Source organism: Felis catus, chromosome A2, assembly GCF_018350175.1.
Source record: "Felis catus isolate Fca126 chromosome A2, F.catus_Fca126_mat1.0, whole genome shotgun sequence".
In the NCBI taxonomy this organism is placed as follows: Eukaryota; Metazoa; Chordata; class Mammalia; order Carnivora; family Felidae; genus Felis; species Felis catus.
This window is the reverse complement of record NC_058369.1, coordinates 125,697,003-125,724,949: the sequence shown is the minus strand read 5'-3', so window position 1 is coordinate 125,724,949 and position 27,947 is coordinate 125,697,003. Positions and strand designations below refer to the sequence as shown.

The following is a 27,947-nucleotide window of genomic DNA, read 5'->3' as shown; positions in this document are numbered from 1 at the left end:
GAATTCTCCAGTGTAGCCATCTGGCCCTCCACTTCTTTTTGTGGAGAGATTTTTGATTACTTATTCAGTCTTCTTACTAGTTTTAAGTCTATTCAGATTTTCTATTGCTTTGTAATTCAGTCTTTGTAGGTTGTATGTTTCTAGGAATATGTTTCTTTGAGATGTCCAATTTGTTGGTGTATAATTGTTCATAGTAGTCTCTTATGATCCTTTGTATTTTTGTGGTATCAATTTTAATGTCCCCACTTTCATTTGTGATTTTATTTATTTAAATCTTCTGTTTTTTTCTTAGTCTTACTAAAGGCTTATTAATTTTGTTTATCTTTTCAAAAAAACTGTTAGTTTTATTGATGTTTTCTATTGTTTCTTGTCTCTTATTTCATTTATTTCTATTATGATCTTTGTTATTTCTTTCCTTTCGGTAATGTTGGGCTTCATTTGTTCTTCTACTTCCTTGAGGTATATAAATGTTTATTTGAAATATCTTTCTTTTTTTTCTTTTTTTTTTTTAACGTTTATTTATTTTTGAGACAGAGAGAGACAGAGCATGAATGCGGGAGGGTCAGAGAGAGAGGGAGACACAGAATCCGAAACAGGCTCCAGGCTCTGAGCTGTCAGCACAGAGCCCGACACGGGGCTCAAACTCACGGACGTGAGATCATGACCTGGGCCGAAGTCGGACGCTCAACCGACTGAGCCACCCAGGCGCCCCTGAAATATTTTTTTCTTAATATAGGCATTTACTAGGATAAGCTCCCCTCTTAGAACTGCTTTTGCTTCATTCCATGTTTTGGTATGTTGTGTTTTTATTTCATTTGTTTCAAGATATTTTTTATTTTCTTTTGATTTCTTCTTTGATCCATCGATTGTTCAGGATTAGGTTGTTTAATTTCCATGTATTTATGAATTTTCTTTCTTTCCTACTATTATTGATTTTCTAATGTCATACTATTGTGGTCAGAAAAGATACTTGTTATGATTTTAGTCTTCTTAAATTTATTGACCTGTTTTGTGACCTAACATAGGATCTATCCTAGAGAATGTTCTGTGTGCATCTGAGGAGAATGTGTATTCTACTGCCGTTGATGAAATGCTCTGTATATATTTGTTAGGTCCATTTGGTCTAAAGTGTAGTTCAAGTCCAATATTTACTCATTGATTTTCTGTCTGGATGATCCATCCATTGTTGAAATTGGTATTGAAATCCTCTACTGTTTTGCATTGCTTTCTCATTCTCCTCTCTGATCTATTTATATTTGCTTAATTTATTTAGGTGTTTTGATGTTGGATGCATATAGATTTATAGATATAGATGTATATATGTATATATACATATGTATAGATATAGATGTATATATGTATATATACATATGTATAGATATAGATGTATATATGTATATATACATATGTATAGATATGTATGTATATCACATATATATATACAGGCATAATATATACACACATATATATGTATGCATATATATATATAATGCTTATATAGTATGCATATGTATGTATGATATGTATACATATATATATTATATATATATATTATATTTATATGATATATAGAGTTACCCCTGCTTTCTTTTTGTTTCCATCTGAGTGGAATATCTTTTCTCATCCCTTCACTTTCACTTTATGTGTGTCCATAAAGCTAAAATGAGTTTCTTTTTTAAAAAATTTTTTATTTAAATTATCTGTACACCTCATGTGGGACTTGAACTCACAACCCCAATATCAAGAATCACATGCTCTTACAACCATTTTACATATATACATCTACATCTATAAACCTATATGCATCCAACATCAAAACACCTAAATAAATTAAATTATGTATAATTTGTTTAGCCACTCTCTGTCTTTGGGTTGGAGAATTAAATTCATTTACATTTAAAATAATTGTTGATAGATAAGGACTTGTTTTGCCACCTAGATGCTTTCTGTTTCATAGTTCCTTTCTTCTCGTGCTGTCTTCCTTTTCCATACTGGTATGCTTTGTTTCCTTTCTCTTAATCTTTTGTGTATCTATTGTAGTTGTTTGCTTTATGGTTCTCATGAGCCTTATTACATAATACATCTTGTAAGTGTCTCTTTTAAGCCAATAAAAACTTAACTTCAATCACATACAAAATCTCAGCTTTTTTCTTTCACTTCCCCTTTTTATCCTTTTGATGTCACAATTTAGATCTTTCTGTGTGGTATGCATTAACAAATTATTACAGCTCTACTTATTTTTAAATACTTTTGTCTTTTTACTTTATGCTAGAGTTAAGTGATTATATACCACTATTACAACATTAGAGTATTCCCAATTTGTGTACTTAACTTTACAGTGAGTTTCATATTTTCATATATGTTTAGGTTACTAATTAGCATTCTTTCATTGTGGCATAAATAACTTCTTTAGCATTTTTTTAAGGCAAGTCTAGTGGTGATGAACTCACTCAGCTTTTGTTTGTCTGAGAAAGTTATTTCATTTTATCTGAGGGATAGCATTGCTGGGTAAAGTATTCTTAGTTGGCAGATTTTTTTTAGATTTCTTATTTTTGAGAGAGAGGGAGGGGGAGAAAGAGAATTCTAAGCAGACTCTGCGCCAGCAGCAGAGAACCCAGCATGGGGCTCGGTCTCACCATGAGATCGTGACCTGAGCTGAAATCAAGAGTCAGGCGCTTAACCACCTGAGCCACCCAGATGCCCTGCTTTGTTGGCAGATTTTTTAGTGTGAGCATTTTGAATATTACATCTTATCCTCTCCTGACCTGCAAGGTTTCTGCTGAGAAATCTGCTAATGGCCTTGGGGGGGGGGGTCCCCTTTTATGAGATAATTACTGCTTTGACAGTTTATTCTTTGTCTTTAGTTTTGACAATTTCATTATGATGGGTCTAGTGAATTTGGGGGGGGTGGTTAATTTGTATTGGTACCTGGAGCCTCGTGTGCTTGGATATCTAGATCTCTCTCCAGATTTGGCAAGTTTTCAGCTGATCTTTAAATAAGATTCCTGTCCTTTCTCTTCTCCTTCTTGGACTGCCATAATATAAATATTGTATTGATGGTGTTCCATAATTCACATAAACGTTCTTCACTCATTTTCATTCTTTTTTTTTTCTCTTCTCACTGGATAATTTCAAATTAATCACTTTTCAAGTTCCCATATTTTTGCTTCTGCTTGATCAGGTATGGTATTGATGCTGTATATTGCATTTTTCATTTAATTTGTTGTATTTTTTGGCTCTAGAATTTGGTTCTTTTTATAATTTCTAGCTGTTGAACTTCTTGTTTTATTCGTGTATTGTTTTCCTAATTTTATTTAGCTGTCTGCACTCTCTGTAGTTCACTGATCTTTCTTAAAACAATTATTTTGAATTCTTTGGCAGTTCACAGATCTCCATTTCTGTGGGGTCAGTTACTGGAAAATTATTGTGTTCCTTTGACTATGTTATACTTCCGTGATTTTTCATTTCTTGTAGCCTTGCCTTGATCTCTTCAATTTGATGGAGCAATCACCTCTTTCAGATTTTAGGGTCTGGTTTGGTGAGGAAAGACCTTTACCTGCAGGTGGGTGCAAGGAGCCAGGTAAGGTGTGCTGTTTCCATTCTTGGGGAAGGCTCAACACTGTAGTATTTGTGCAGCTCTATCAGCTGAGGTTAGCGTCAGTGAAGATTGCAGGCGTCTTCAATGACCAAGGCTGTGGGTGTCTGTAAGGGTGGTGATCTGCTGAGATCTGCAGTGGTGAAACTTCTGGGGACCACTTGATCTTTTCTCCCATGGTGCACGTTGTGGTCAAGGTATCTTGACCACCGGTATCTCCTTTGGCACTGGGTTTGTCTTGTGGGTGCCCTTGTGGTCGTGGTGGCAGTGGTGTTTGATACATGGGTGACCATGGGACAGCTGTGTTGCTGGGGATTGGAACTCGTGTGCTTGCAGAGCAATGGCGGCTCTGGGCTCCAGCAGTTCTGGCTAGCCACCTGTAGTGGTGAATCTGGTTCCTAAGATGTGAGTGTACATGGAGCAGGCACAATTCGGGGACTGCAGCCTGGGCATTCATGGAGAAACAATGGCTTCAGGGTGCGGGGCACTGGCTGGCTCACGTTGGTGACATTTTGCAGGACACGGATGTGTATCAAATGACCGCAAGGCTGGGGTCTGGAGTGCAGGCACTCATAAAGCAACAGTGGGTCTGGGGTTCTGGCTAGCCTACAGCAGCATTGGTTTCACACCTGAGGCATTGGTGTTTGCAGAGCAGCCACAGAGGTCTGAAATGCTGGCGTATGCAGAGTGGCCATGTCTCTCTACCTGATGTGCACAGGGCTTGTGTGAGGGCTTGTGCGGGACGGCAGCCCTGCCTCCGGAGCGGTGCAACGGCAGCTCCTGCTGGGAGTGGTGCCGCAGTGTTTTCCTCCCAAGGGTTTCTGAGTGCTTTCTTGTTTGAAAAATACCTTTACTTAGCCCTCACATTAAGTTGATGGTTTGTTTAATAGGTATTCCTGGGATTTTTTTCAGCATTTTGTAGATGTTGCTTTATTGTTTTCTAGCATTGAGCATTACAGATGAGAATTTTTTTAAGTTTGTTTATTTTAAGAGAGAGAGCGTGCGAGAGAGTGCATAGGCTGGGGAGGGGCAGAAAGGAAGAGAGAGAATCCCAAGCAGACTCCATGCTGTCAGCACACAGCCTGAGCCAGGGCTCAAACCCATGAACGGTGAGATCATGACCTGAGCCAAAATCAAGAGTTGGACGCTCAACCAACTGAGCCCCTACACATGAGAAATTTTATATAAAGTTTTGCTCTCTGGAAATTTATAGAGTTTTAAGATATGCATGTGCATATGTACGTGTGGTTGTGTGTGTACTTTATATGTTTGTTAACTTGTAGGACATTTAAATCTGAACATTCACATCTTTCTTTACCTCAGAGAATTGTAGGGTCTCTTCATCTTTTGCTTAGCCTCTCTTTTTTGAAAATCTGTTGTTGCTTTTTATCAATTTAATTTCTTTAATTTTTATCTATTTTTTCTGTTTGCAGATTTGGTTATATATTCACATTTTAAATTAGCTACTAGATTTATTCACATCAGCGGCTATTCTCAAGGCCTCTCCTCTGCACAAGGCAATTCACTGCAGCATTCTGTTGTGCCCAGATTTCAGGACCAGTGGGAAGCCACACCCCCTGGCCCCTCCCTCCACTGAGCAAGTCAGGAAGGGGCCTCAATGGAAGCAGAGTAATTTGGTGACTGCAATGCTTTCCTACCAGGCCTTCCCCTGACCAGCCTTTAAAAATAAAAAATAAAAAGTAAAAAAAATCTCTGGATCTGTGTGTGCCCTTGAACTTCCCTTACTTCGTACTTTCTTACTTGAACTGTGTAACTTTTCTCTCCAACCCCAAAATCCATATTAGAAGAAGGCCTCTCTGCATGTAAAACTGAAGTCTCCAGTCTTCTCAGTGGAACAATGAAATAGTTCTGTACCTGTTGTGTGAGTCTAACATGCAGCCTAAGAGGAGAAGGGCAATGTTTACACTGTTTATGCTGTGTTCCCTGCACAGTGCCTAGAGCTCAGTAGGTACACCATACAAATCTTGCAAACTTTTAGACATAAGCTTTTCTGGAAATAAAAATATTTATATGCTTTACCCAATAATGTTTATTCTAGAAATTTATCCTAAGGAAGTATTCAGAGATGCTCAGGGTTTTATGTACAAGGGTGTTCATGGTACTTACAGTTGTCAAAAATGAAAGTAACTCAAAAGTCCAGCAGTACTTATCTAAAACAATATATATGCTTGTCATGGTTGAATATTTAATATAAATTCTTTTTTAAAAATTCACACAGAGGTACAATCTCCTGCAATCAGTAAAACCTATTTTATCTTAACCAAAGCATGGCTTTTTTATATATACCTTAAATAGGATAACTGTCAATCCTGCCTTCATATTGCTGTAATTTTTAGTGATATTGTCTAACATTTTTATTTTTTTTATTCATGTTACTGAATAGTTTAGAGAGAATCAAATTTTTTAAATCTAAGAACAAATAAATGCAGTTTATTTTTATGTAATCATAGTGGACATTCAATAAATACAGAATGTTTTTTATTCCAGAAAACAGCTCCTTGAACATGGTGAGGTAAGGCTTTCATTTTAATCTCTGCTATATTTGTGTGTTAAATTCTAGTTCAAGGGTAATTCACAAAGGTACTGCCTTGCACTGTCAGCTGTGCTTCTGTGGTTCAGCACTGGTAATACATTTTGGCGACCCTTCCCATGCTTCCATCTGCTCTTTTGAACAGTAGGAAGAATTTGAAAACCAGAAGGCTCATTTACGACCACGGAGCATAATTAAATTACCTTCATTAATTCATTCATTCTTTTATCCGTTCAATAATAAAAGCATTAAATTCCTAGCCCACTGAGCCTATAGCTCTAGTCAGCTAGAGCCTATCCGGGTGGATACCTGTGGCCCTGTGACTGGTGGCCTGCTGCCACACATGGACTTGATGGTCAGTCAGCTACAATCTTAGCAGTGTTCCTGGACACAGAAGGTGGAATAGCAATGTTTCTGCCCTCAAATGTGTATAATTTTTCAACAGACCTGATGCAAACAAGACAACATTTTGTATGGTGCTAAATTATTTTGTAGCATATGAAGAGAAAGCTCATCAGGGGCTAGAAATAAGATTTCCTAAGTATTAGCACTTTGAGTCTCAAGGGTAAGGTCAAATTTACAAGAGAATTTGTAATTCTCACAATTGAATTTGAACCAAATGAAAACAGCCTATAATGATAATGAATATTTTATAGTAGTTACTATGTGCCATGTACTGTGCTGTTTAATTCTCATAATATTATTCCCGCTTTGCAAATAAGAAAATTATGTTAATTAGATGATAGTAGCTTTTACGGAGGCAAACACTAACATTTCAGTAACTTAACTCAGTAGAAGTTTAATTGTTTGCTGACATAAAGTTAAAACTAGGAGTTCCTGGTTAGCAGGTGGCCCTCCAACAGGCAGTGATTGAGGAACCCAGATTCCTTCCATTTATAGCTCTGCCATCTTCAGCGTGTGGCTTCTGGGGCCCATGTACTTGTGTGCCTCATGTCAGCACAGGAGAAGGAACAGGGAAGAGCCTGCACTGGAGGATCGATGCGCTTGTCTGCATTGAATCAGCAAAGGAGAAAGAAGAGGGAAGTGGGTGCACTGGAGGTTTTGTAAGGGCTAGGCCTGGAAATGGAAATGTGAACTTCCTGCCTGCAGCTGGAGCTCAGGCATGCGGCCACGCCTGACTGCCGGGGAGCTTGGGAAATGAAGTCTAGCTGCCTGTCTGAGAAGAGAAGCAAAGAGGTCTGGGCCATGGAGTGAAGACCTAAAGAAATTAAATAGCTTTTGTCAGGTCTACAGCTATTTGTTACTAAAGCTTGCATTTGAACACTAGCAGTCCGTCTCCAATGCCCTCAAAGTAGTAGTCAGCCCTTACTGCTTCCTGTGTGCATGGCATTTTGGGGAAGTGATTTATGTCTCTTTATAGCTTAATTCTCACAACAACCCATTGAGGTAAGTACTATTATTTTGTATATCTTACAGGTGAAAGAGAACTGAGGCATGGAGAAGTTGAGTAACTTAGGGTCGCAAAGCTGAAATGACCTTAGCTTTGTGGAACCAAGGGCCATGGACCCAGGCCATGTAGCAGCAGAGTCCGTGCTGTTAATCGTTCACCACATGCTACCACCTAACGTGAACTGCTCTTATGCAAGTCAGCCATGTGACATTGTCCACTTTACTTAGTGGCGCACATTCATACTTCATATTTTATTATACTGTATTTAAAACCCACCTTGGGGCACCTGGATGACTCAGTCCATTAAGCATCTGACTCTTGGTTTCGGCTCAGGTCATGCATGCTCTCACAGCTCGTGGGTTTGAGCCCCACATTGGGCTCCACGCTGTTGCCGCTTGGGTTTCTTGCTCCCTCTCTCTCTCTCTACCCCTCCCCTACTCGCTCTCTCAAAATAGATAAATAAACTTAAATAGCAAAATAATAAAAAAAATAAAATCCACCTCTTTTTAGAAACACAGTATTCCTTAATTTTCTGCCCTCATTTTTCACATTCTTTTGCTTTCTTCTTGTCTTCCATTTCTCCATTTATCTTTTTTTTTACCCATTTTAATTTTTTCTGTTAACTCTGTATACTAATCCGCTCAATCTTTATTATGTGCACCTGTACACCAGGTCCGTGCTTTCATGGAATTTAATGTATAGTGGAGGAAGACAAGCAAGGTGAACACCTCATTATATGTGCCATGACGGAGGAAGTAGATAGACCAGTAGTGCAGAAGAAGTGATTAAATCTGTGTGGAGGAGATAGGGGTAGTTGGGGAAAGATTTTACTAATGACCTTAGAGGAGGAGTTTTCCAAGGTCAAAGCATGTGCGTGTATAAGGAAGCCATAAAGTAGTAAGTTATGTTCAGAGCTGCAGGTAAATCAGTATTGCTGATGCATGGAGAAGGCAAGAAGTAGCAGAAAACGACCCAGGCTCAGACTCTGGTGATTTTGTATGCAAAGACACTGGACTGTCTCCTGGACTTTATTGTTTAGGAGAGGTGGTATAGTCAGATCTGAGTTGTAGATCTTTTCCCCCTGTTGGCAGTAGAGAGGATAGCTTTTTATTTTTTTTTATTTTTTTTTTTTTATTTTTTTAACGTTTATTTATTTTTGAGACAGAGAGAGACAGAGCATGAACAGGGGAGGGTCAGAGAGAGAGGGAGACACAGAATCTGAAACAGGCTCCAGGCTCTGAGCAGTCAGCACAGAGCCCGACGCGGGGCTCGAACTCACATAAGAGAGGATAGCTTTTTAAAAGGCAATCAGAAGTCAAGCAGGCTAAAAGACAGTGATAGCAAATCTGTTAATTTTTTTTAAACTGAAGAGAGTATATTCCTTGCTTTGTGCCAACCCTCTGAATCCGGGGCAGTCCACAACCTTCACCTCATTAAATAAATCCCTGGGTTACCTCTGTAGTGTCATGATAATTGGCAAACTTTGTTAGATGAAAGGATTCTGTGGTGATTTTTTTCCTCCCAATTTAATGTATTTATCTGTATTTTATTTATTTCATAAGTTGGTTTCTTTTAACCAATTTTTCTATTTTATGGGCTTAGAAATTGGTGGAGTACCTAGTAATTCGCAGGAAAGAAAAAGAGGGGAAAGAGTTAGAAACAATATTTATTGCCAGAATGTTATAGTATCAATGAGGAGCTACTGTGAAGATAGGCGAGGGAGGGATAACACTGAGGGTGTTCAATCCTGAATATTCTTTTGACCCACTCATACCTCCTTTTGTCCATGATGGCCAGTCCTGTATCAGCCTTCACTCTTTTCCCAATCCCTAACCAATTTCATTAGTTTATATTTGATTCTTTATATTTTAAGTCAGTTGAGTTTGTGTTTTTTATCATAAGTAAAGTTTTTCTACAGCCAGCCAGAGAGTTTTTTGTGACATACAGCTGAAGCTGTCTGAACCAATATAGAGGTATCCTATTGAAGGAGTGAAGTAATACAGAATTGGGGGGAAGAATTACTTCTTTTGAAGAAATGGATTGAGTGATGTGTATTGGGGTCTGTACAAGTCTGTGTCCATGGACTAACAGAACCATGTGGTTGATAGTGTATTGTTTGGAGAGGAAGTATAGTGGTTAAAGACACAGACCTAGGATCTGGCTGGCCTCACATCCTTGTTCTTCCATTTACTGGCTTTGTGATCTTAGCCAAGTTACTTTACATCTTTTTGGGAACAACCAAAACAACAGCAGTAATAACAGCACTTAGCTCATGTGGTGGCTATGGGATTAAATGAGTTCCATGTAAGATACTTAGAATAATGCCTAGTATAAGTTAAACGCTGTGTAAATTCCCACTTTTAAATTTGTGTGCCTTTTGGACCTTTTGTCTGCCCTCTGTTACCTGTGCCGGTGAAGGGCATCCCTACCATGTTCTCAAGACGTTTTTACATTGTTGTGGGAGGTAGTTTTGACCAGGACAATCTGCCATTTGGACTGGCCTTCCGTACTTAGTCTTTGTTTTCTTTGTGCTTGGTAGCTGCTACTTCACACTTTACCCAGTTGGCTCACTTACTCCAAAGATGGGTAGTGAACAGTTTGCTGGGCTTCACTTCTTTCCCTGTTTCCAGCCTCTAAAAGATGTTGTGAGGATTTTCCTAGTTTTTTATGTGGACAGAAGTACTAACGAATTGACAACACTGTACATATAGTACAGATTTTTGGACTGTACTTTTTTTTTTAAGTTTATTTATTTTGAGAGAGAGAAAGAGCCGGGGGAGGGGCGGAGAGAGGGATGGCCCCATACCCCCAGCACAAAGCCGGATGAAGAGCTTGAACTCACAAACTGTGAGATCGTGATCTGAGCCAAGATCAAGAATCGGATGCTTAACTGACTAAGCCACCCAGGCACACCTGAACTGTACTTTTTAATTTTTTTTTTTTTAACATTTATCATTTTTGAGAGACAGAGCATGAATCAGGGAGGGGCACAGAGAGAGAGAGAGACAGAGAATCTGAAGCAGGCTCCAGGCCCTGAGCTGTTAGCACAAAACCTGATGCAGGGCTCAAACCCACAAACCATAAGATCATGACCTGAGCCAAAGTCAGATACTTAACCAACTGAGACACCTAGGTGCCTTCTGAATTGTACTTTTTGACTGTAACTTTCTGTCTTCCATTTGGTAGTTAAAAAGAAAGCTATTTGATAGTTTAGAAGGTCAAATAACTGGCAAGGGAGCTCCATAGAAAGTCAGTAGCCTGTGAGTAGAAGAGTGGTTGGAGCGTGTGGATGACAATAAAAAACAAACATAAGTGGCGCCATTTGGGATGGCTGTTCTATGTGATGCACCCACAAAAAGCAGTATGCAGGGAAGATAAGGAAATGGTAGGGATCTTTCAGGTCTCCCCATGAAAACAAAGTCCTTTCAGCCTTTAGATGATAGAGGAAAGTCAAGAAGAATTATTACTTTGGTTTAATTTTGGTCACATGAGAAGTTGGTCCTAAGAAGAAATGATGGAAAAATAAAGTAGAAGTGATGGGATTTAGCAGAGACCATGATAGTCTCATCTGTGGCTCAGAATAACCAAAGGAAGGCATATTGGGAGAAGTCATGTGTACTTGCATTAATTAGACCATATCTATGGTAGTCTATTTCTAGATGCCACATTTTAACAAAAACATGGGTAGTCTGTACCATGTCCAGAGCAAGGTAACCAGAATTGTGACAATACGGAACAGTGATCCAAGTTTCTGAATATTTAGCTTAAAAATAGAAAGCTTTCTAAGGGTAAAGGTGGGGTTAGTGCAAAGTCATGATTACAGTATTTGGATAATAGAGAACTGTCATGTGTGAATGGGTTTAGACTAATTTTGTGTAGTTGCAGAGATGTGGAAATTACTGGAGACACTGGTTCAGTTTTAGAAAAGATTTTCTAACATTTTCAGCTGTCCATAATTATAACAGGCACTCCCTTTGGCATATTCCTTTTCAGGAATTAGTGAATACCCAGTTCTTAGATTTATAGAAGAGATCTCTATTTTGGATAGATGATTAAAGAAGATGGCCCCTGTAATCTACCAATCTGTGATTTAATGGTCCTAAACAAAAGGACCTATTCGGGTATGAAATACGTTGATGTCTTTTGTTCTCTCCACATCATGTCCCTGATTTTGTCCAAAGAGGAGTTTGACTAAAGAAAACTGAAGGGGGCACCTGGGTGGCTCAGTTGGTTGAGCAGCGGACTTGAGCGTGGATCATGACCTCATGGTTTGTGAGTTCAAGCCCTGTATTGGGTGCTGTACTGTCAGTACTGAGTCGCTTCAGATCCTCTTTCCCTCCACCCCTCTCTGCCCCTCCTCACTGGCACTTCCTGTCAAAAATAATTTTTAAAAACTTTAAAAATAAATAATTTAACAAAACAAAAATGAAGGATTGATTTTTTTTTTTTAATGTTAAGTTTTGAGAGACAGTGCGAGTAGGGGAGGGGCAGAAAGAGAGTGGGATAGAAACTTGAAGCAGGCTCCACCCTGACAACAGTGAGCCCTATGTGGGGCTTGAAATCACTACTGGAGCCAAAGTCGGACCCTCAGCCTACTGAGCCACCGAGGTGCTCCTGAAGGGTTGATTTTGAAATAAGTCTTCCGCGTTCCAGCTTTGGGCTGAAGAATTATGAAAAAATTAGCAAATTCCATTTTTAAACATCTTTACTTAAAAAGGAAAAAAATACAGCTTTGGGCACAGTTTTGCATTCTGTTTTGTATATAAATTATATATTTCTAAATATAAAAATAACATTTTAAAAATTTTAGAAAGTTCAGGAAAATCCCCATTCAGGAATAACCTCTGTTCACTTTTTAGGTATATATTTTTATAGCCTTCCTCCCTACCCCCCCATGCGTGTGTGTATGTGTGTGTGTGTGTGTGTGTATGTGTATGTGTGGGTGTATATATATATACCCACACATATATATATGTGTGTGTGATATATACATATATGTGTGTATACATATATATACACATACATACACATGAATGTTTTTCACAAAATTAATATTTTGTAAGTACATAATTTTATACACACTGAAACTTCTCCATGCCATTATATAATTTTCTAACATGTAATCTTTAATGGCTCTATACATGTGGTAAATGTGGTGATTTACTTCTCTATATTGGTCACATAGATTGTTTCTATTTTTGCTGCTAAAAATTCACTTCAATGATCGTCTTTGTAGAAGCATTTTTTGTCTTGATTATTCCCTTAGGTTAGAATGGAAATTTAACTCAGGGGGGTTGGCTCCTTAGTAGTGTCTTGATAAATATTGCCAAATTACAGAAATGTACCAATTAATTATTTCAGTGTATGTTTCGTGGCATCTTCTCTAACACTCAGCATTGATTTAATATTTTTCAATTTTATAGATGAGGCTATATTTAATATTTAATTTGAAAATTAGAACATGAATATTCAGTTTCCACTTTCGGTTGCATTGTTTTTCTAGTGAAGAATCGGTTGATATTTTATGAATATGTCTGTTAGAAAAGTTTTGTCTAAAACCTCTGCTCAATAGAACCCCATCTTAATAAAAATGGGGAGTCCTAATCAGTACAAATATTGATATATGTACTTCCACTACTTTAACAAAATTGTTTTGCTATGTGACTGAATGACACACAAGTTTGTGAAGCACTGCGTGTTTGTATGTGTCTGTGGCTCACTCCTTCACCTTTTGTGGGTCTTGTTCAAATACCACCTCTCCCATGAGGCCCACCCTGATGATCCCACTTGCAGTCTCAACTGCTCCCACCTGGGGCCTCGCTCCACACCGTGTCCTCCCAGTCTCCTTTCCTTGGTCCAGTCTCTTCTCCACTGAACTTACCACTTTCTAATAGACTCTGTAATGGATCCATTTACTTGCTATGACCATGTTTGTTTCTCCTTAATAAATGTTCTAAAATGTAAGCCTCCCAAGGGCAGCAGTGCCTCACTGTTGTTTGGTTCACTGCTGTATCCAGAGCCCCCAGAACAGTACCTGGCATATAATTGGCATTTGATAAATCTTGTTGAATGAATTAATAAATATTAACAGACTTATAACTCAATTAAAAGATCCTTATCCTAGCAAATAATAGTTTTAATATTTTTTATATTTATTTAAAAATATATAAAGTGAAATTGTCATTTTTTTTTGTTTTTACAGCTGATTTTTCACACATTGCAACTGTTAGCGTTCACTGTCCTTGCCATTTTAATTATGAGGCTGAAGTTGTTTCTAACACCTCACATGTGTGTTGTAGCTTCCTTGGTGTGCTCTCGACGGGTAAGGCATTCATCCTTGTGTAACTGTACTGTAGTAACTATAGTAACAGCAGGGTAGTTGCCATGGCTTTGCTGAGTAATCCAAAACATAAGAAAACTTGGTTTAAACTATTTAAAATGTTATTTCATGACTAACTATGAATAACAAAAGCAACTTTGAGTAGCTTTGAAAATTATTCTTAGATTTTAACCAATACTTTTATGACAACTGAGGAGGCACACTTTCCCCTCTGTTAGTATTCTGTCCACAGACATAGTTTTTTAGAGTTCAGGTCTGTGCAAGAGTCTCTTGACACATCAAAACTGTCCTCAAATGTTCTAATACTAGAGTAGATACAGGTGAATTTCTCTAGTATTGTCCTGTTTGGCTCCAAGAACCCCGAGGGAAAGTTGTCAGTTTGGGAGTTCTGTTACCATTATATACAAAGCAGCTAGAATTTGGGGACCAATGCACTTCTAGAAACATCTTACTTAGCTTTGATGATAAGAGTCTTGTCTTACAATATCATAATGCTTATTTTTCCAGGAGGAATATGTGTTTCTGCTAGTGGGGTTTCCATAAATGACCCCCGCCCCCCCCCCCCCCCCCCCCCCCCCGCCCCGTGAAAGGCAGATGTTACAGGACTTAGTTCGAGGATGTTCCATTATTTTGTGATTTACTGATCTTAATCCTTGGTGGTAAATCAGTACTAGAAGGGTAAGGTGTATTTCTGCCTTAATTCTTTCGAGAGGAAAGAAAGTTCCATTTTTAGTGGCCCTGTAATTCCAAAATATTTACTATGTTTAAACAGTAGGTGATGGCAGTTCCGTATATTATTAGTGCATTGATCGTATCAAATGGTAATCCACCTTGGTTAAAGTAGCAACGTGAGAGTTTCTTATTGCCCTATAGCACTCTTCATATAAGAATTAAAAATAACTGGTTTCTTTCATTTCAGCTCTTCGGCTGGGTTTTTTGCAGAGTTCGCTTTGAGAATGTTATCTTTGGCATTCTAGTAGTGATGTCAATACAGGGTTGTGCAAACCTCCATAATCAATGGAGCATAATAGGAGAATTTAATAATTTGCCTCAGGAAGAACTGATACAATGGATCAAATACAATACTAGGCCAGGTATGTCGCTGTCTGGTTATATGTATAGTTAGTAACATACACACATTTAAAAATATACACACATGGTGACATTTATACACTCACAGATTTTGAGCATGCTAATTGCAGCATCCACCAAATCAAACCCTTTCAAAAAACAATTTTGTGCCCTCTTTAAATGCCTCCTAGATAACTCAGGAATTTTAATTAACATGAGGAATTAATGATTGTTCACAGTTATATATTATAACTCTGAGATCATTATTGTATTTTAACTCTACCAATGACAAATAAAAGAAATCTTTAATAACAAAATTCCACACCTAGTTACAGGCCATTGGAAAAGGTACTTCTGACCATGGGAATGTCAACAGCACTCCTTCTCCACTTCAGTCAGTGCTGACTGTCTGATCCAACTCTGTAAAACCAGTTGCACACAAGAAGAGTTAAAATCTCAGATATTCTTTTTTCTTCACTAAATCATTTCAAAGAGATGAGTATAAATCCTACTTTTAAATACTCTAAAATTTAATCATTTTTAGCTTACCTTTTTTCCTTCCTATCTTTATCCGGAACCACCTCAAGCAAAGTTATTTATTTCATGTTGAAAAACCTTTCCAGAGAATAAGTGTTTTCTACAGTATTTTCTATAACTAATCTATAATCTTGTCCCAAACTGTTTTTGATATTTAGTAATTTTTTCTGGCACTAGTTGTTCACTGTGGCTTCTTTAAATTCATCCTGTGACTCCTTGGGTCAGTTTCCTCTTATCATTTATTTGACAGTTGCCATTTTACTAATTAGGCATCATTTAAGTAGGTTTTACAAGCTTCAGCTCAGATAGTTGGTTTTCAGAGGTGACAGTACCTAAATTGCCGATAGCTGCCAGGACGATTTAATCAGAATTTTTAAATTAATCCTCTTGTGAATTTTCCCTATAGGAGTACCAAGTGTAGGCACTCCCTTTACTCTCCCTTATCCCTTCCCAGTTAAATATTTTTCCCAAGCTTTACCGGGCACCTACTTTCTCAATCTTTTAGTGTGTCTTTCTTTGTTCCAGTGTTCGTCTTGGGTTCCTGGCAGAGAGGGCCTACCTTTGGCAACTTCTTCTAAGATAACTCTCACAGACTCCCACCTAAGTTTTAGCTGTCTCTTCTTTGATCTTCTTATAAGTCTCTTTTTCATCCTCATATTATGAGTTCTTTTATGGTTACCACATGTGTATTAAAATCAGCATGATGCTCTATAGTATGGGTGAGACTAGTGCTTACGTTCAGGTCCCCCATGTAGGGTTGTATAGTTTGTGCACTGCATAAAAGTGCTCAGTTGAGAGGACAAGTGAGAACTGAAATCCAGCCCATGGTCTAATCACCAAATCATGTATTAGTGAGACTCTGTCAAGTCAGAAGGGATCTTTTTTCTAATATGGTCAGTCGAGTATATGTGGAGACTTCAGTATACATATAGGAAAATATCATATTCTTTCCCCCACCGTGTTCATATTTATCTCACCACCTAGAGTGAAGAGTATATAGAGCATTTCTCCCCATCTCTGCCACAGATCGTTTCTCTTCAGTGATTACAGCTCTTGCTGAACAGGCCTGCCTCGTGTCCTCCTGATAACTGTGGCCCTGGGCTTTGGGTCCCTCTAGCCCAGGTTTTCTCCACCTTGACACTATTGATGTTAGGGAGTGTCCTGTGCATCACAGAGTTTTAGCAGCATCCCTTCCTCCTACCCACTAGTTGCCAGTAGCACCTCTGTCCCGCGCAGCGAGCCAACCAAAAATGTCTCCGGAAGTTGACCACATGTGTCTCTCGGAAACAAAATCATCTCTGGTTGAGAACCACTGCTCTGGCCTAAGAGCTTTCCATCATTAATTATTGAATCTTGTGATAATAAATACACATTTCTATATTGGTTGACTTAAATATTTGCAAATTTAATTCCTATGTAGAGATTTTCATTTGACGTTACATTTAGAATACTTACTATATTTGCAAGCGAACAGTTATTTACAGTAGACCTGAATGACCTGTCTTGTTCTTATTAGTGATTTTATTATGCTGATTAAAAATGATAATAACCTTCAAAATTATATAATAATGTATTATACAACAGTGCCAGGAGGTCAGCATTTGGTCATTTTGTCTTCCAAGAAACTACAGTTCACAGCCCATGAAGGTCATTTTAAAAGATGTAGCATGAGACTTGCCCTTTGTAACAGTCTCTCAGTTCTTAACATTTCAGATTATCAGGACGAGATGTGAAATTTTTGTAGTATCATCTTTACCTTGAGCTTGACCATGGCAGGAGGCTGTAGTGAAGCAGCTAAGAGGGTGGGCTTGGACACTGCCGAGGTGTGTGGTCTTGGGCCGGTCACTCTCCCCTGTGATGTCTGTTGCCTCATTTACAAAACAAGAATAACCTATAGCCCACTTTACGGAGTTGTGCGAGCTAGATTTTATAATCCTAGTAAAAATATTTCACACAGTTCCTCGCGCAGAGATAACAAAGTTGGTTCCTATTATAGTCGACAATATTGAGCAAAGAATAAGAACGGTGCCAGTGATGATTATTTAAATGTATTTTGTATTCTTAATTTGAGTTCAAATATTATAGATGAAAAAGAACCTTTGTTCTCTTTAAAATATGGCATTAAGGAATATATTCTTGCTTTCCAGATGCTGTTTTTGCCGGTGCCATGCCTACAATGGCCAGTGTCAAGCTGTCTACCCTTCACCCCATTGTGAATCATCCACATTATGAGGATGCAGACTTGAGGTTGGCAACTGATTGAAATGTTTCAACTAGACACGCTTACAACTTATATCGGCTCTTAGAAATAGGGAAGGTTTTATACACATGCATATGTTCTCATCTTCATACTCATGATGGTAGTTTAAAAATGTGTAATAACCATCCAGAAAGTATAATTATGTGCCTGTTGACTCTAAAGGATGTTTAATAAACCTCTGAAAAAAGGAAAAAGGTTAATTTTTCTCAGAGTGAAGATGTCACATGACTAGCCTGCATGTGTGTCTCTGTTGAAGTAGAACTGCTAAGTACTAGTCATGGCAGATGGGATGGATCCGGCCCATGGGCATAGTTGGCTAGCCCTTGCTCTGGACTCCACAAGCCCCTCTGCCTGATTTAAGAAACGATTCTCCCTCTTATTGGTGGTCTATACCTAGTTTTTTTAAAAAACAAAAAAAAATATATGAAATTTGCTATATACTATATGCACTTATGAACATTTAGGGTGTTTTTTTGTTAGCCAGTTATGAGAACTCAGGTTTTTACTGAGGTGTGAAAGTTTTGTTTTCCTTCAATAACTGACTTTAAAAATTATTTTAATCATTTTAGTAATTGTCAGGGTAATCTTTTCCTGTTAATGCATCTTTGGCCTATTGTTAGAGGTAACATTTTAAATTATTTAAAGTTTTATGTCTGGTTGTGGACATTGGACATCCCATATGCTTGAAATTTTAAGAAATTCCCAATGCATAAATGATAATTGTTCAGGATTTCATAAAAACACCTGTTTAAGGCCAAATCCTCTTTCGTACCAAATTTTGGTAAATAATCCAGTTTCTCACACTTCCATTAAGATATTTTCTCTACCTGGCTGTTACACTAGATGTCCTCTATCTCAATGTTGGATTGGCTACATTTCAACTTCAATTCAGATGCTTTTCAGAGCTTCTACAGATGAAATTATCTGTTGAAATGTTTCCACTCGTTCAGCCTCTATCTGAATGTGTTCCATGAGCAGATTAATTATTTTATGCATCATACAAAGCAAATTTTTTATCCTGAACTATTATCCTGCTACCCAGCTCTAGATTCTAAACCAGTTTATATCTGCCCGTTCCAGTAAGCACTAACAAGCAGTATATACAAAATTCCAACCACTGTAAGGTTTAGCACATGCACAATTAAGTAGGAATGTGGAAACTGCTATCCAAAAATAATCTATGCTATCCCCAAAACATTCATGCTGCTTGAGGTCATATATATGAATGCTCTATACAGTGAGTATTAAGATTTTGATTTGCTAGCAAAATTTCTCTAGTCTATTCTAATTTATTTTAAGACATTTAATTTGTGTTTTGAATGTAAAGGGCCCGGACAAAAATAGTTTATTCCACATATAGTCGAAAATCTGCAAAAGAAGTGAGAGATAAATTGTTGGCGTTACATGTGAATTATTACGTCTTGGAAGAGGCATGGTGTGTTGTGAGAACTAAGTGAGTATGAGCCCTGTGCTATACAATATGGAATATTTTTAAGCCACAACTGTTTTACTTTATTATAGTAGTTGTGATTCTTTAAGAATTTTTATTCTAAACAAATTCCACTGAAATACTATTGTGGGAGGGGTGCCTGGGGGGCTTAGTCAGTTAAGCGTGTAACGACTTCTACTCAGGTCATGATCTCATGGTTCTTGGGATCAAGCCCCATGACAGTGTGGAGCCTGCTTCCGATTCTCTCTTTCCCGCTCTCTCTGCCCCTCTCCTGCTCTCTCTCTCTCTCTCTCTCTCTCTCTCTCTCTCTCTTTCTCTCAAAATAAATAAACTTAAAAAAAAAAACACTATTGCATTTAAAATCATTTCATGTAGAAAAGTAAATATCATTTAAAAACTATAGTGTGTTTTAGCTTCCAGAATTTTTCATTTAAATTTAGCATCATAATGTAGCTTTCTTTCATAGTGTTTGAAATTCTTGATAATTTTTATTAGATGTGTGAAATAAAGATTTGAATTTACAGCAATAGAGACATTAGCATTCTGTTATTACAAGTGGATAACATTAAATTTATAAGACTTATGAAAAAAGTTTCAGATAACTCAAGAGAAAAGAGTAAAAAAAACATTCTTAAGTATAGTTTCTAGAAATCACAAAATTCTAATAGGTTATCTTGAGGCCTTTTTTTAGATTCCTTGACTTAAGAGGTTCTTTGTCGTATTAGGCCTAACATTAAGAATTTTCATTTCTCCTGTAGGTAATTAGGAATTCAACTATAGGACATTTTTGAAGAGCTAGGTTCACAAGTTTAGTAGCTAATTTTTATATCTAGTTTTAATATCTAATAAATATATCTAGGAAGAAATGGCATCTTGTAAAAGAAGCAGAAACATAATGTATGTGTACATCCATTAATTTAAAATTTAATAAGACAGGGGCGCCTGGGTGGCGCAGTCGGTTAAGCGTCCGACTTCAGCCAGGTCACGATCTCGCGGTCCGTGAGTTCGAGCCCCGCGTCGGGCTCTGGGCTGATGGCTCAGAGCCTGGAGCCTGTTTCTGATTCTGTGTCTCCCTCTCTCTCTGCCCCTCGCCCGTTCATGCTCTGTCTCTCTCTGTCCCAAAAAATAAATAAAAAAAAACGTTGAAAAAAAAAATTTTTTTTTAAAAAAATAAATAAAATAAAATAAAATTTAATAAGACAAAGTAGACTTCAGGACAAGGCATATTACCACAGATAAAGATGGACATTTTATAATGTCAAAAGAATTAGTTCATCATCAAAAATATGTAACAGTTCTAAAATGTATGCATCTAGGGGCGCCTGGGTGGCTCAGTCGGTTGAGTGTCCGACTTCGGCTCAGGTCATGATCTCGCGGTCCGTGGGTTCGAGCCCCGCATCAGGCTCTGTGCTGACAGCTCAGAGCCTGGAGCCTGTTTCAGATTCTGTGTCTCCCTCTTTCTCTGACCCTCCCCTGTTCATGCTCTCTCTCTCTCTCTCTCTGTCTCAAAAATAAATAAATGTTAAAAAAAAATTAAAATGTATGCATCTAAACAGAGCTTCAAAGTGCACAAAATAGAAATATGCATAATTAAAAGAAAAAATAAGCAAATTTTTAATCATAGCTGGAAATGTTAACTTTCTCTACTAAGAAAATTAGATAAAAAGAGTGTAAGGATTGAAAGATAGAAACAACAAAAAGTATCAAATAGCCTGACCTAATTGACTCTTATAGAACAGTACAGGAAGATATATTCTGCAGAATACACATTCTTTTAAAGGGCACATGGAATTTTCATCAAGAGAAAACACATGCTGGGCCATAAAAATGGCTTCAATATGTTTAAAAGATTTGAAGTCCTACAGAATTAAGTTAGAAATTAATAATTAGAAATCTAAATATAGATATCTAGTCAATCCATACATATTTGGAAATAAGGCAGTAAACTTATGGATAACTTACGGATCAAAGAAAAAATGCAGAGAAAATTTTAAAACAGTATTTTGTTTCTTGAATGCAAAAACAGGTGTGTTCAACAATGTTGCTGATCTAACTGGATATCTGTATCAAAGAAAAAGTGAACCATGACCCATACTACCCCATACACAAAAATTAACTTGACATGGATTGCAGAACTAAATGTAAAAGTTAAAATTAAAAGATTTCTTGGAACACAGATCACTAACCATTATTAAAAAATGAATAAATCGTTCACATCAAAATTGAAATCTTTTCCTCAAAAGATATTGTTAGGAAAATGAAAAGCCAAGCCATAGACTGGGAGACAATATTTGCAGAGCATGTATCTGATGAAGGAGACACATATTTTGTGTATGAAGAAATTTTATAAAATAACACCTTTATAGCACAATTGAAAATGGGCAAAAGACTTGGACAGACATAATTCACGAAAGAAAATATGTGAATAGTAAGTACATGAAAAGATGCTCAATATTGTCAGTGTTCAGGGACATGCAAATTAAAACCACAGTGGGATACCGTAACATATACTGTAGAACAGATAAAATCTTTTTTTTTTTTTAATTTTTTTTTTTCAACGTTTATTTATTTTGGGGACAGCGAGAGACAGAGCATGAACGGGGGAGGGGCAGAGAGAGAGGGAGACACAGAATCGGAAACAGGCTCCAGGCTCCGAGCCATCAGCCCAGAACCTGACGCGGGGCTCGAACTCACGGACCGCGAGATCGTGACCTGGCTGAAGTCGGACGCTTAACCGACTGCGCCACCCAGGCTCCCCAAGAACAGATAAAATCTTAACGAAAGTACCAAATATTGGCAAGGATGCTAGATATCTCCCACATTGCCAATGGGAGTAAAAATGATACAACCACTTTGAAGAAGTATTTGGAGGCTTCTTATAAAAATTTAAGCATATCTCTGGCCTATTATTCAGCAATTCTCCTTGGAATTTAAACAAGGGACATGAAAATATCCATAGAGGATGTTATAGGAGCTTTATTCATAATATCTCAAACTGGAAACAACCCAAATATCAAGAGAAAAATGAATAAACAAGCTGTAGTATGTTCATACACTGGAATGCTACTCAGCAATGAAAAGGAACAAACTACTGAAATGTAAAAAGGATGAATCTCAAAAACATACTGAGTGAAAGACGCCAAACACAGAAGAGCACCTACTATGAGATTCCATTTTATCAAGTTGAAAATATGCAAAACTCATGGGAATAAACACCAGAATAGCAGTTGGTTATGGTGGAGCAGGGGGTGGAGGTGGTGGTGGGAATACTCTGTAAAGGGATTCAAGAACTTTTTTTCTTTTTCCTAGAAGAATGACAGTGTTCATTATCTTGATTGACATGTTTTTTTATATGGGTGGATGCATTTGTCAAAGCTCATGGAGCTGTACACTGAGATCTGTGTGTTTTTACTTATGTAATTATGTAAACAACTTACTCTAAATATACAAGAAAATATTTATGCAAAGAAGAACTCTTCTAAAATTCTGGTACTTAGAAAAACATTTTTACAGCTATCACTAATAGCCTTCTGAGAACAGAAGGAATAAGTTGTAAAGAAGGAATAGCACATTTTCTCTCAAGGCAATCTTTTTACAACATTGGCTGCTTTTGCTTTTCTTCACAACTCTGTTCTATTAAGTATCACATACTCCTTACCTGAAAGCCCTAAGGCTGTGTGACATTTAAGGAAAATAATGAAAAGTGCGAATTGGATTTTCTAGTTTGGGCAAACTGGATTTAGGAGTTATTAGTTTGTCTAAGGCCGTAAGAAACTGAGCATAAGACCCATAAGAAACCAGTTTTGGAAGGAGTTCAGTTAATATTGGCAGGAAAAGGTTGAGTTAATGCTCGCAGATATTACAGTTATAAGAATCGGGTGAAAACACAGGTACTCTTCACTTTGCATGGTACTATATTAGGTGAAACTTGAGCATGTCAAAGCTGCGTTCTTGCTTTGCATGGTTCCATGGAGCTCAGCGTCATGTTAACTGATGTGTATTGGAACTGTGTCCTCTAAGAGTTACCATGGCACTACTCAAAGCAAGGACATAGTTCCAATATGCAGATGCTTCAGTTAACAGGATGCATGCAAAGTTAGGTTTAATGGTATTAAAAACAACTATTTGAAGTCTCTAGAAAGTGACACAAAAGCAGGGAGAAACTTGAGAAAAATTTGCTCTTGAAGAACTTCTCTGAATTTGTGACCTTCAAACCTAAATCAAACAACGTTTAGTAATCACAAATAAGAATGTGACTGAACACTCAAATCAAAAGGCAGAGATTAGTAGTAGACTGAATACAAAAGCAAAATCCAACTGTGTGCTGCCCGTTAAGACATGCATTTTAAGTACAAATACATGTATAGATTGAAAGAAAAGGGATGGAATTGTTATCACGTGAGTAACACATGAAAGCTGTAGTGAATATAAATATCTAGAATGTTCTAGAAAAGGCAAAACTATATTGCAGAAAGAAGATCAGTGTTTGCCTGGGCTAAGTTTGGGCGAGAGCACTGACTGAAGAAGGGCTCAAGGGAACTTGTTCCAGTGCTGGGGATTTTCTGTATTACGATTATGGTGGTGCTTACACACCTATACATATTTGCCCATATTTATCAAACTTTACTCATAAAATGGGTACATTTTATTGTATATAAATTGTATACAATATAGCTATTGAAAAATAAAAGTCAATTTGGGGTGCCCGGGTGGCTCAGTCTGTTAAGCATCCAGCTCTTGACTTTGGCTCAGATTATAGTATCACGGTTCATGAGTTCAAGCCCCACATCAGGCTCTGTGCTGACAGCACAGGACCTGCTTGGGATTCTCTCTCTCTCTCTCTCTCTCTCTCTCTCTCTCTCTCTCACTCCCCCCCCCCACTCATGTGCTCTGTTTTTCTCTCTTTCAAAATAAATAAACTTAACAATTTTTTTTTTTAAAGTCAATTTCGTCTGACTTCTTCCCTTTACTGACTCTCATGTGGGGTTATTCTCTAGTGGGAAATATTATCCCAGGCAGTTGAATCATAGAGCCACCCCAAATAGGAAAGGGTTGAAGAAAACAAATCTGGCAAAAGAGCTTTCTTTCCTCACCTTGGACTATATGTTTTCATGATAATCTAAGTTAGGTTAAGCTCAAAAATATGAAATTCATCAGAAATCAGATTAGCTCTCCTTTCATTTGTCTCCTACTACTCATGGCCCTTATGCTTGGATGGTGACACCACTTTGAAAATATATCTATTTATATTTCATTTTGAAAATAAATTTTTAAATATGTATTTCTGAATGTATATTGGACCTTTATTGGTAGGCTTAATAATGTACTGATTATTTGCTTAAGTGGAACAGGAAAATGCAGCATAATTTCATTTTTATCTCTAAATGTTGAACTGATATTTTTTTTTTAAATGATGCTTTAGGGGCGCCTGGGTGGCGCAGTCGGTTAAGCGTCCGACTTCAGCCAGGTCACGATCTCCCGGTCCGGGAGTTCGAGCCCCGTGTCAGGCTCTGGGCTGATGGCTCAGAGCCTGGAGCCTGTCTCCGATGCTGTGTCTCCCTCTCTCTCTGCCCCTCCCCCGTTCATGCTGTCTCTCTCTGTCCCAAAAATAAAGAAATGTTGAGAAAAAAAAAAAGTTTAAATGATGCTTTAAAACCTTTATTAAATAAATTAGTCTCTAACAAACTTGGAGCTACTTTATAATTTACCTATTTCCCCTGTATCTGAATGCATTTTTAATATAGGTATATATGTGCCTTTTTTTTTTTTTCTTTTTTAGGCCTGGGTGCAGTATGCTGGAAATTTGGGATGTGGAAGACCCTTCCAATACAGTTAATCCTCCCTTATGTAGCGTCTTGCTCATGGACCCGAGGCCCTACTTCACCACAGTATTTCAAAATAGTATGTACAGAGTATTAAAGGTTAACTGACAACGAGACTACCTATCACACTGTGATGCAAGGAGGTGTGTAGAAAACCATCACTTTGGCTTATTTACATTAAAAGAAAATCACAAGCTTTAATAAGGGATCCTTAAAAAGAAGATGATAAAAATATTTTAGTTATTCTGATTACTAAAAGGTAAATTGTTTCATTGTTTTCCATTGAATGTCAGCCTTATTAAGCTTGTTATTTAAAGGACGAAATCATCTCATTCTGCAGAAACGAATGTCTGTCTTAAAGTTTTAAAGAAAAATACATGTAAAAGAACAATGAGATTTAATAAATCAAGGTGAGATGTAAGTCCTTTTGCATCCAACTACGTGAATTATTTCAGATTTTCTCTGGTACCAGCATGTACCAGCTCAAACTCTTTAAACCACTTAGAATAGACTAATGCAGTTTCTGAAAGACACTTCCATAAAATCCTGATTCTGATCACAACTTCTTTACCTCCATGAGGAAATTTGTGTGTAACCACGTGTCTGTTAAGGTTGTTTTTGCTTTTACTAACCCTCAGGAAAGATCTTTATTAGCTTTTGATATTTTTTTTATTTCAATTTAAATATTTTTAATAACAACCTATTTTATAATGTTTTGTATCTCTTGAAATTTATTTACCCAACCAGATAGGTATTTTCTATTGACTAGTTCCCAACCTTAGTTCAACAGGTTATTAATCTATCTTTATAATCCAGTGGTTTTTCTTTTAACATCCAGATAAAATAAAAATTGCTATGGTTCATGACCAACTTTTGGGGTTAAACATAATCAGAAAAGAAAATCTAGTTAAATTTGTCATATGAGATTTTAAGATTCTAGATCCCGAATGAAGCAAAGGCATTTTCATCTTGACAGCCCTGCAGCTCATTGGACATAGTCTTTCTTTCCGATTACTATCTTTCCAATCGCCATCTTTTGTAATAACAAATTTCTAAATCCTCATTTATGTTTGGGTTTGGATGAGGACATTGATGTTTTTATAAATCTTCTCCTCCAGTATAAAACCTATGCAACAACAGTGCTTTGGCAGTGGGATATAGTTATCTTGAAGATGTTGCCAAACGCAAAGACTGTGCTTGATAGTAAATATGCCACATCTGTAGCATTTTAGTATCTATCTGCTTTAAGTTAATCATCTCAGAGTCTTTGTAATTCCCTTATGTCCTTGGCCCTCTACATTTGAGATAACAAATGACTTAATTCCATAGATTAGTTCATATATGGTAGGTAGGTAGATTATATTCAAGAAAACGAATAAAATTACTTTTTAACTTTTATAATTGTAAAATACTTCATTTAATACAGGTTACAATACTGCTAAGAAAGCATACCACATTTTATCAGTATTTTCAAGTAACTGGGGCCTAGGTATGAGACAAAAAAGAAAAGGGAGACTTAACACCTAACATTCATAAAAATTAAAATACGTTTTGGATGATGTTTTCATAGGAAATATTTTTCAAACTTTGGGAGAACTTTTTTAAAAGAAGAGCTGTATTACCTAATAACATATTTTATACAAGTGTACTTACATGTATTTATTATTTTCAACTTGTATAGTTGTCAGATATTTTAACACAGGATGCAGAGCAGCTAAGAAAGTAAAACATTTTACTATTTTAGCATTTTCAAATAAGTTTTCGGTGTGTAGGGCAAAGAAGGAAAAGAGACATAGCACCTGACATTCATAAAATTAAAGTAACACATTTTTGATGATATTGGCATAAAAATATTTTTAAAGAAGCTGGTAGAATTCAACAACCAAAACAGGGAAGAACAATATTAACTAATTAAATGTTTCATGCAAATATAATGTATTGATATGGATTTGTGTTACTTTCATGTACTATATATTTTTAAGAATTAAAAAAGCCCTTGAAGATCCTCTGTGTGTTTTCTATCTTTTCTCATCCTTTACTAAGCATACATTTTGACCTTGAAATAAATCTGGTATGAAGGTACAAATCATAGGTTCCTAAATTTATTAACCATGTTTACATTGGCAATGATCTTTCTTAGCCATTTAAAAACAATTCTGCATCATCTCACACAGAAGTCGGGGTATTGTGAAGGAAATAGTGTGGGCTTTGTAACCAGATAGGTCTAATTTTAAATCCTGGCATTTGTTTTTACTGGGTATATCACCTACCGTCCATTCAAAAGGTATTTATTGAGCCCTTACTATATGCCAGGCACTGTGCTAATTAAGCTTGGCCATGTCACATGACTATGAACTTCAGTTTCTTCACCTGTAAGTCGGACTCTGTAAATCAGTTCTGTAAATGAGAGCCCAAACTACCCACTCAGTAGCATCATTATGAGATAATGTAAGATAATGTAGTAAAGTGTTTGGCACTTACAGATGTGCACTCAAAAATGTTCCATTGCTCCTTCTCCCCGTTCACCAAATAACCAGCTTAGCAATATCAAGTTACATGGTTGGTTATTTCATCTCAACATTTCAAAGAGTTCTACCTTTATTTTCTGTCAATAAAGAGGAATACTGGGCTACGCCTTACTTTTGTACAAATAATGCTATTGGCCTCTCACCTGCATACACTGAATCGTTTATATCTTTGAAATGTGAAGACTGTGCATGAACACTGTGGGTTGAGTCATGGGTACATTTTCCCCAATGCAATGAAGTGTTTCCCTTAGTTTCTGATGATCATATTTATGCACATGCATTTGAAACTACGGCTAGAAGTGAGTTGCACACAAGCTACAGCAATCCTCCCCGTCTTCCATGTCTCCATCTTCTGATTACAGCGTCAGTGACTGCTGTGTCT

The 27,947-nt window shown here is 37.1% G+C and overlaps 1 protein-coding gene and 1 long non-coding RNA gene across 2 annotated transcripts in view; one reads left to right on the top strand and one right to left on the bottom strand.

The window, feature by feature from the left end:
- DPY19L2 (dpy-19 like 2) overlaps positions 1-27,043 on the top strand; it is a 96,719-nt gene extending 69,676 nt beyond the window's left edge. Inside the window, exons 17-22 of the mRNA XM_003982944.6 lie at positions 6,104-6,128; positions 13,760-13,879; positions 14,817-14,991; positions 17,653-17,752; positions 19,093-19,218; positions 24,995-27,043. Coding sequence (XP_003982993.2) covers positions 6,104-6,128; positions 13,760-13,879; positions 14,817-14,991; positions 17,653-17,752; positions 19,093-19,218; positions 24,995-25,145 — 697 coding nt within the window. The 3' untranslated portion in view covers positions 25,146-27,043. The remainder of the gene's footprint in view (positions 1-6,103; positions 6,129-13,759; positions 13,880-14,816; positions 14,992-17,652; positions 17,753-19,092; positions 19,219-24,994) is intronic.
- Positions 13,823-17,805, bottom strand: LOC123383952. The gene is made up of 3 exons (XR_006594399.1): positions 17,262-17,805; positions 15,294-15,388; positions 13,823-13,950 (listed from the first exon to the last, which is right to left on the bottom strand). It is a non-coding gene; the product is annotated as an uncharacterized LOC123383952 (long non-coding RNA).
- Positions 27,044-27,947: the final 904 nt, after the last annotated feature.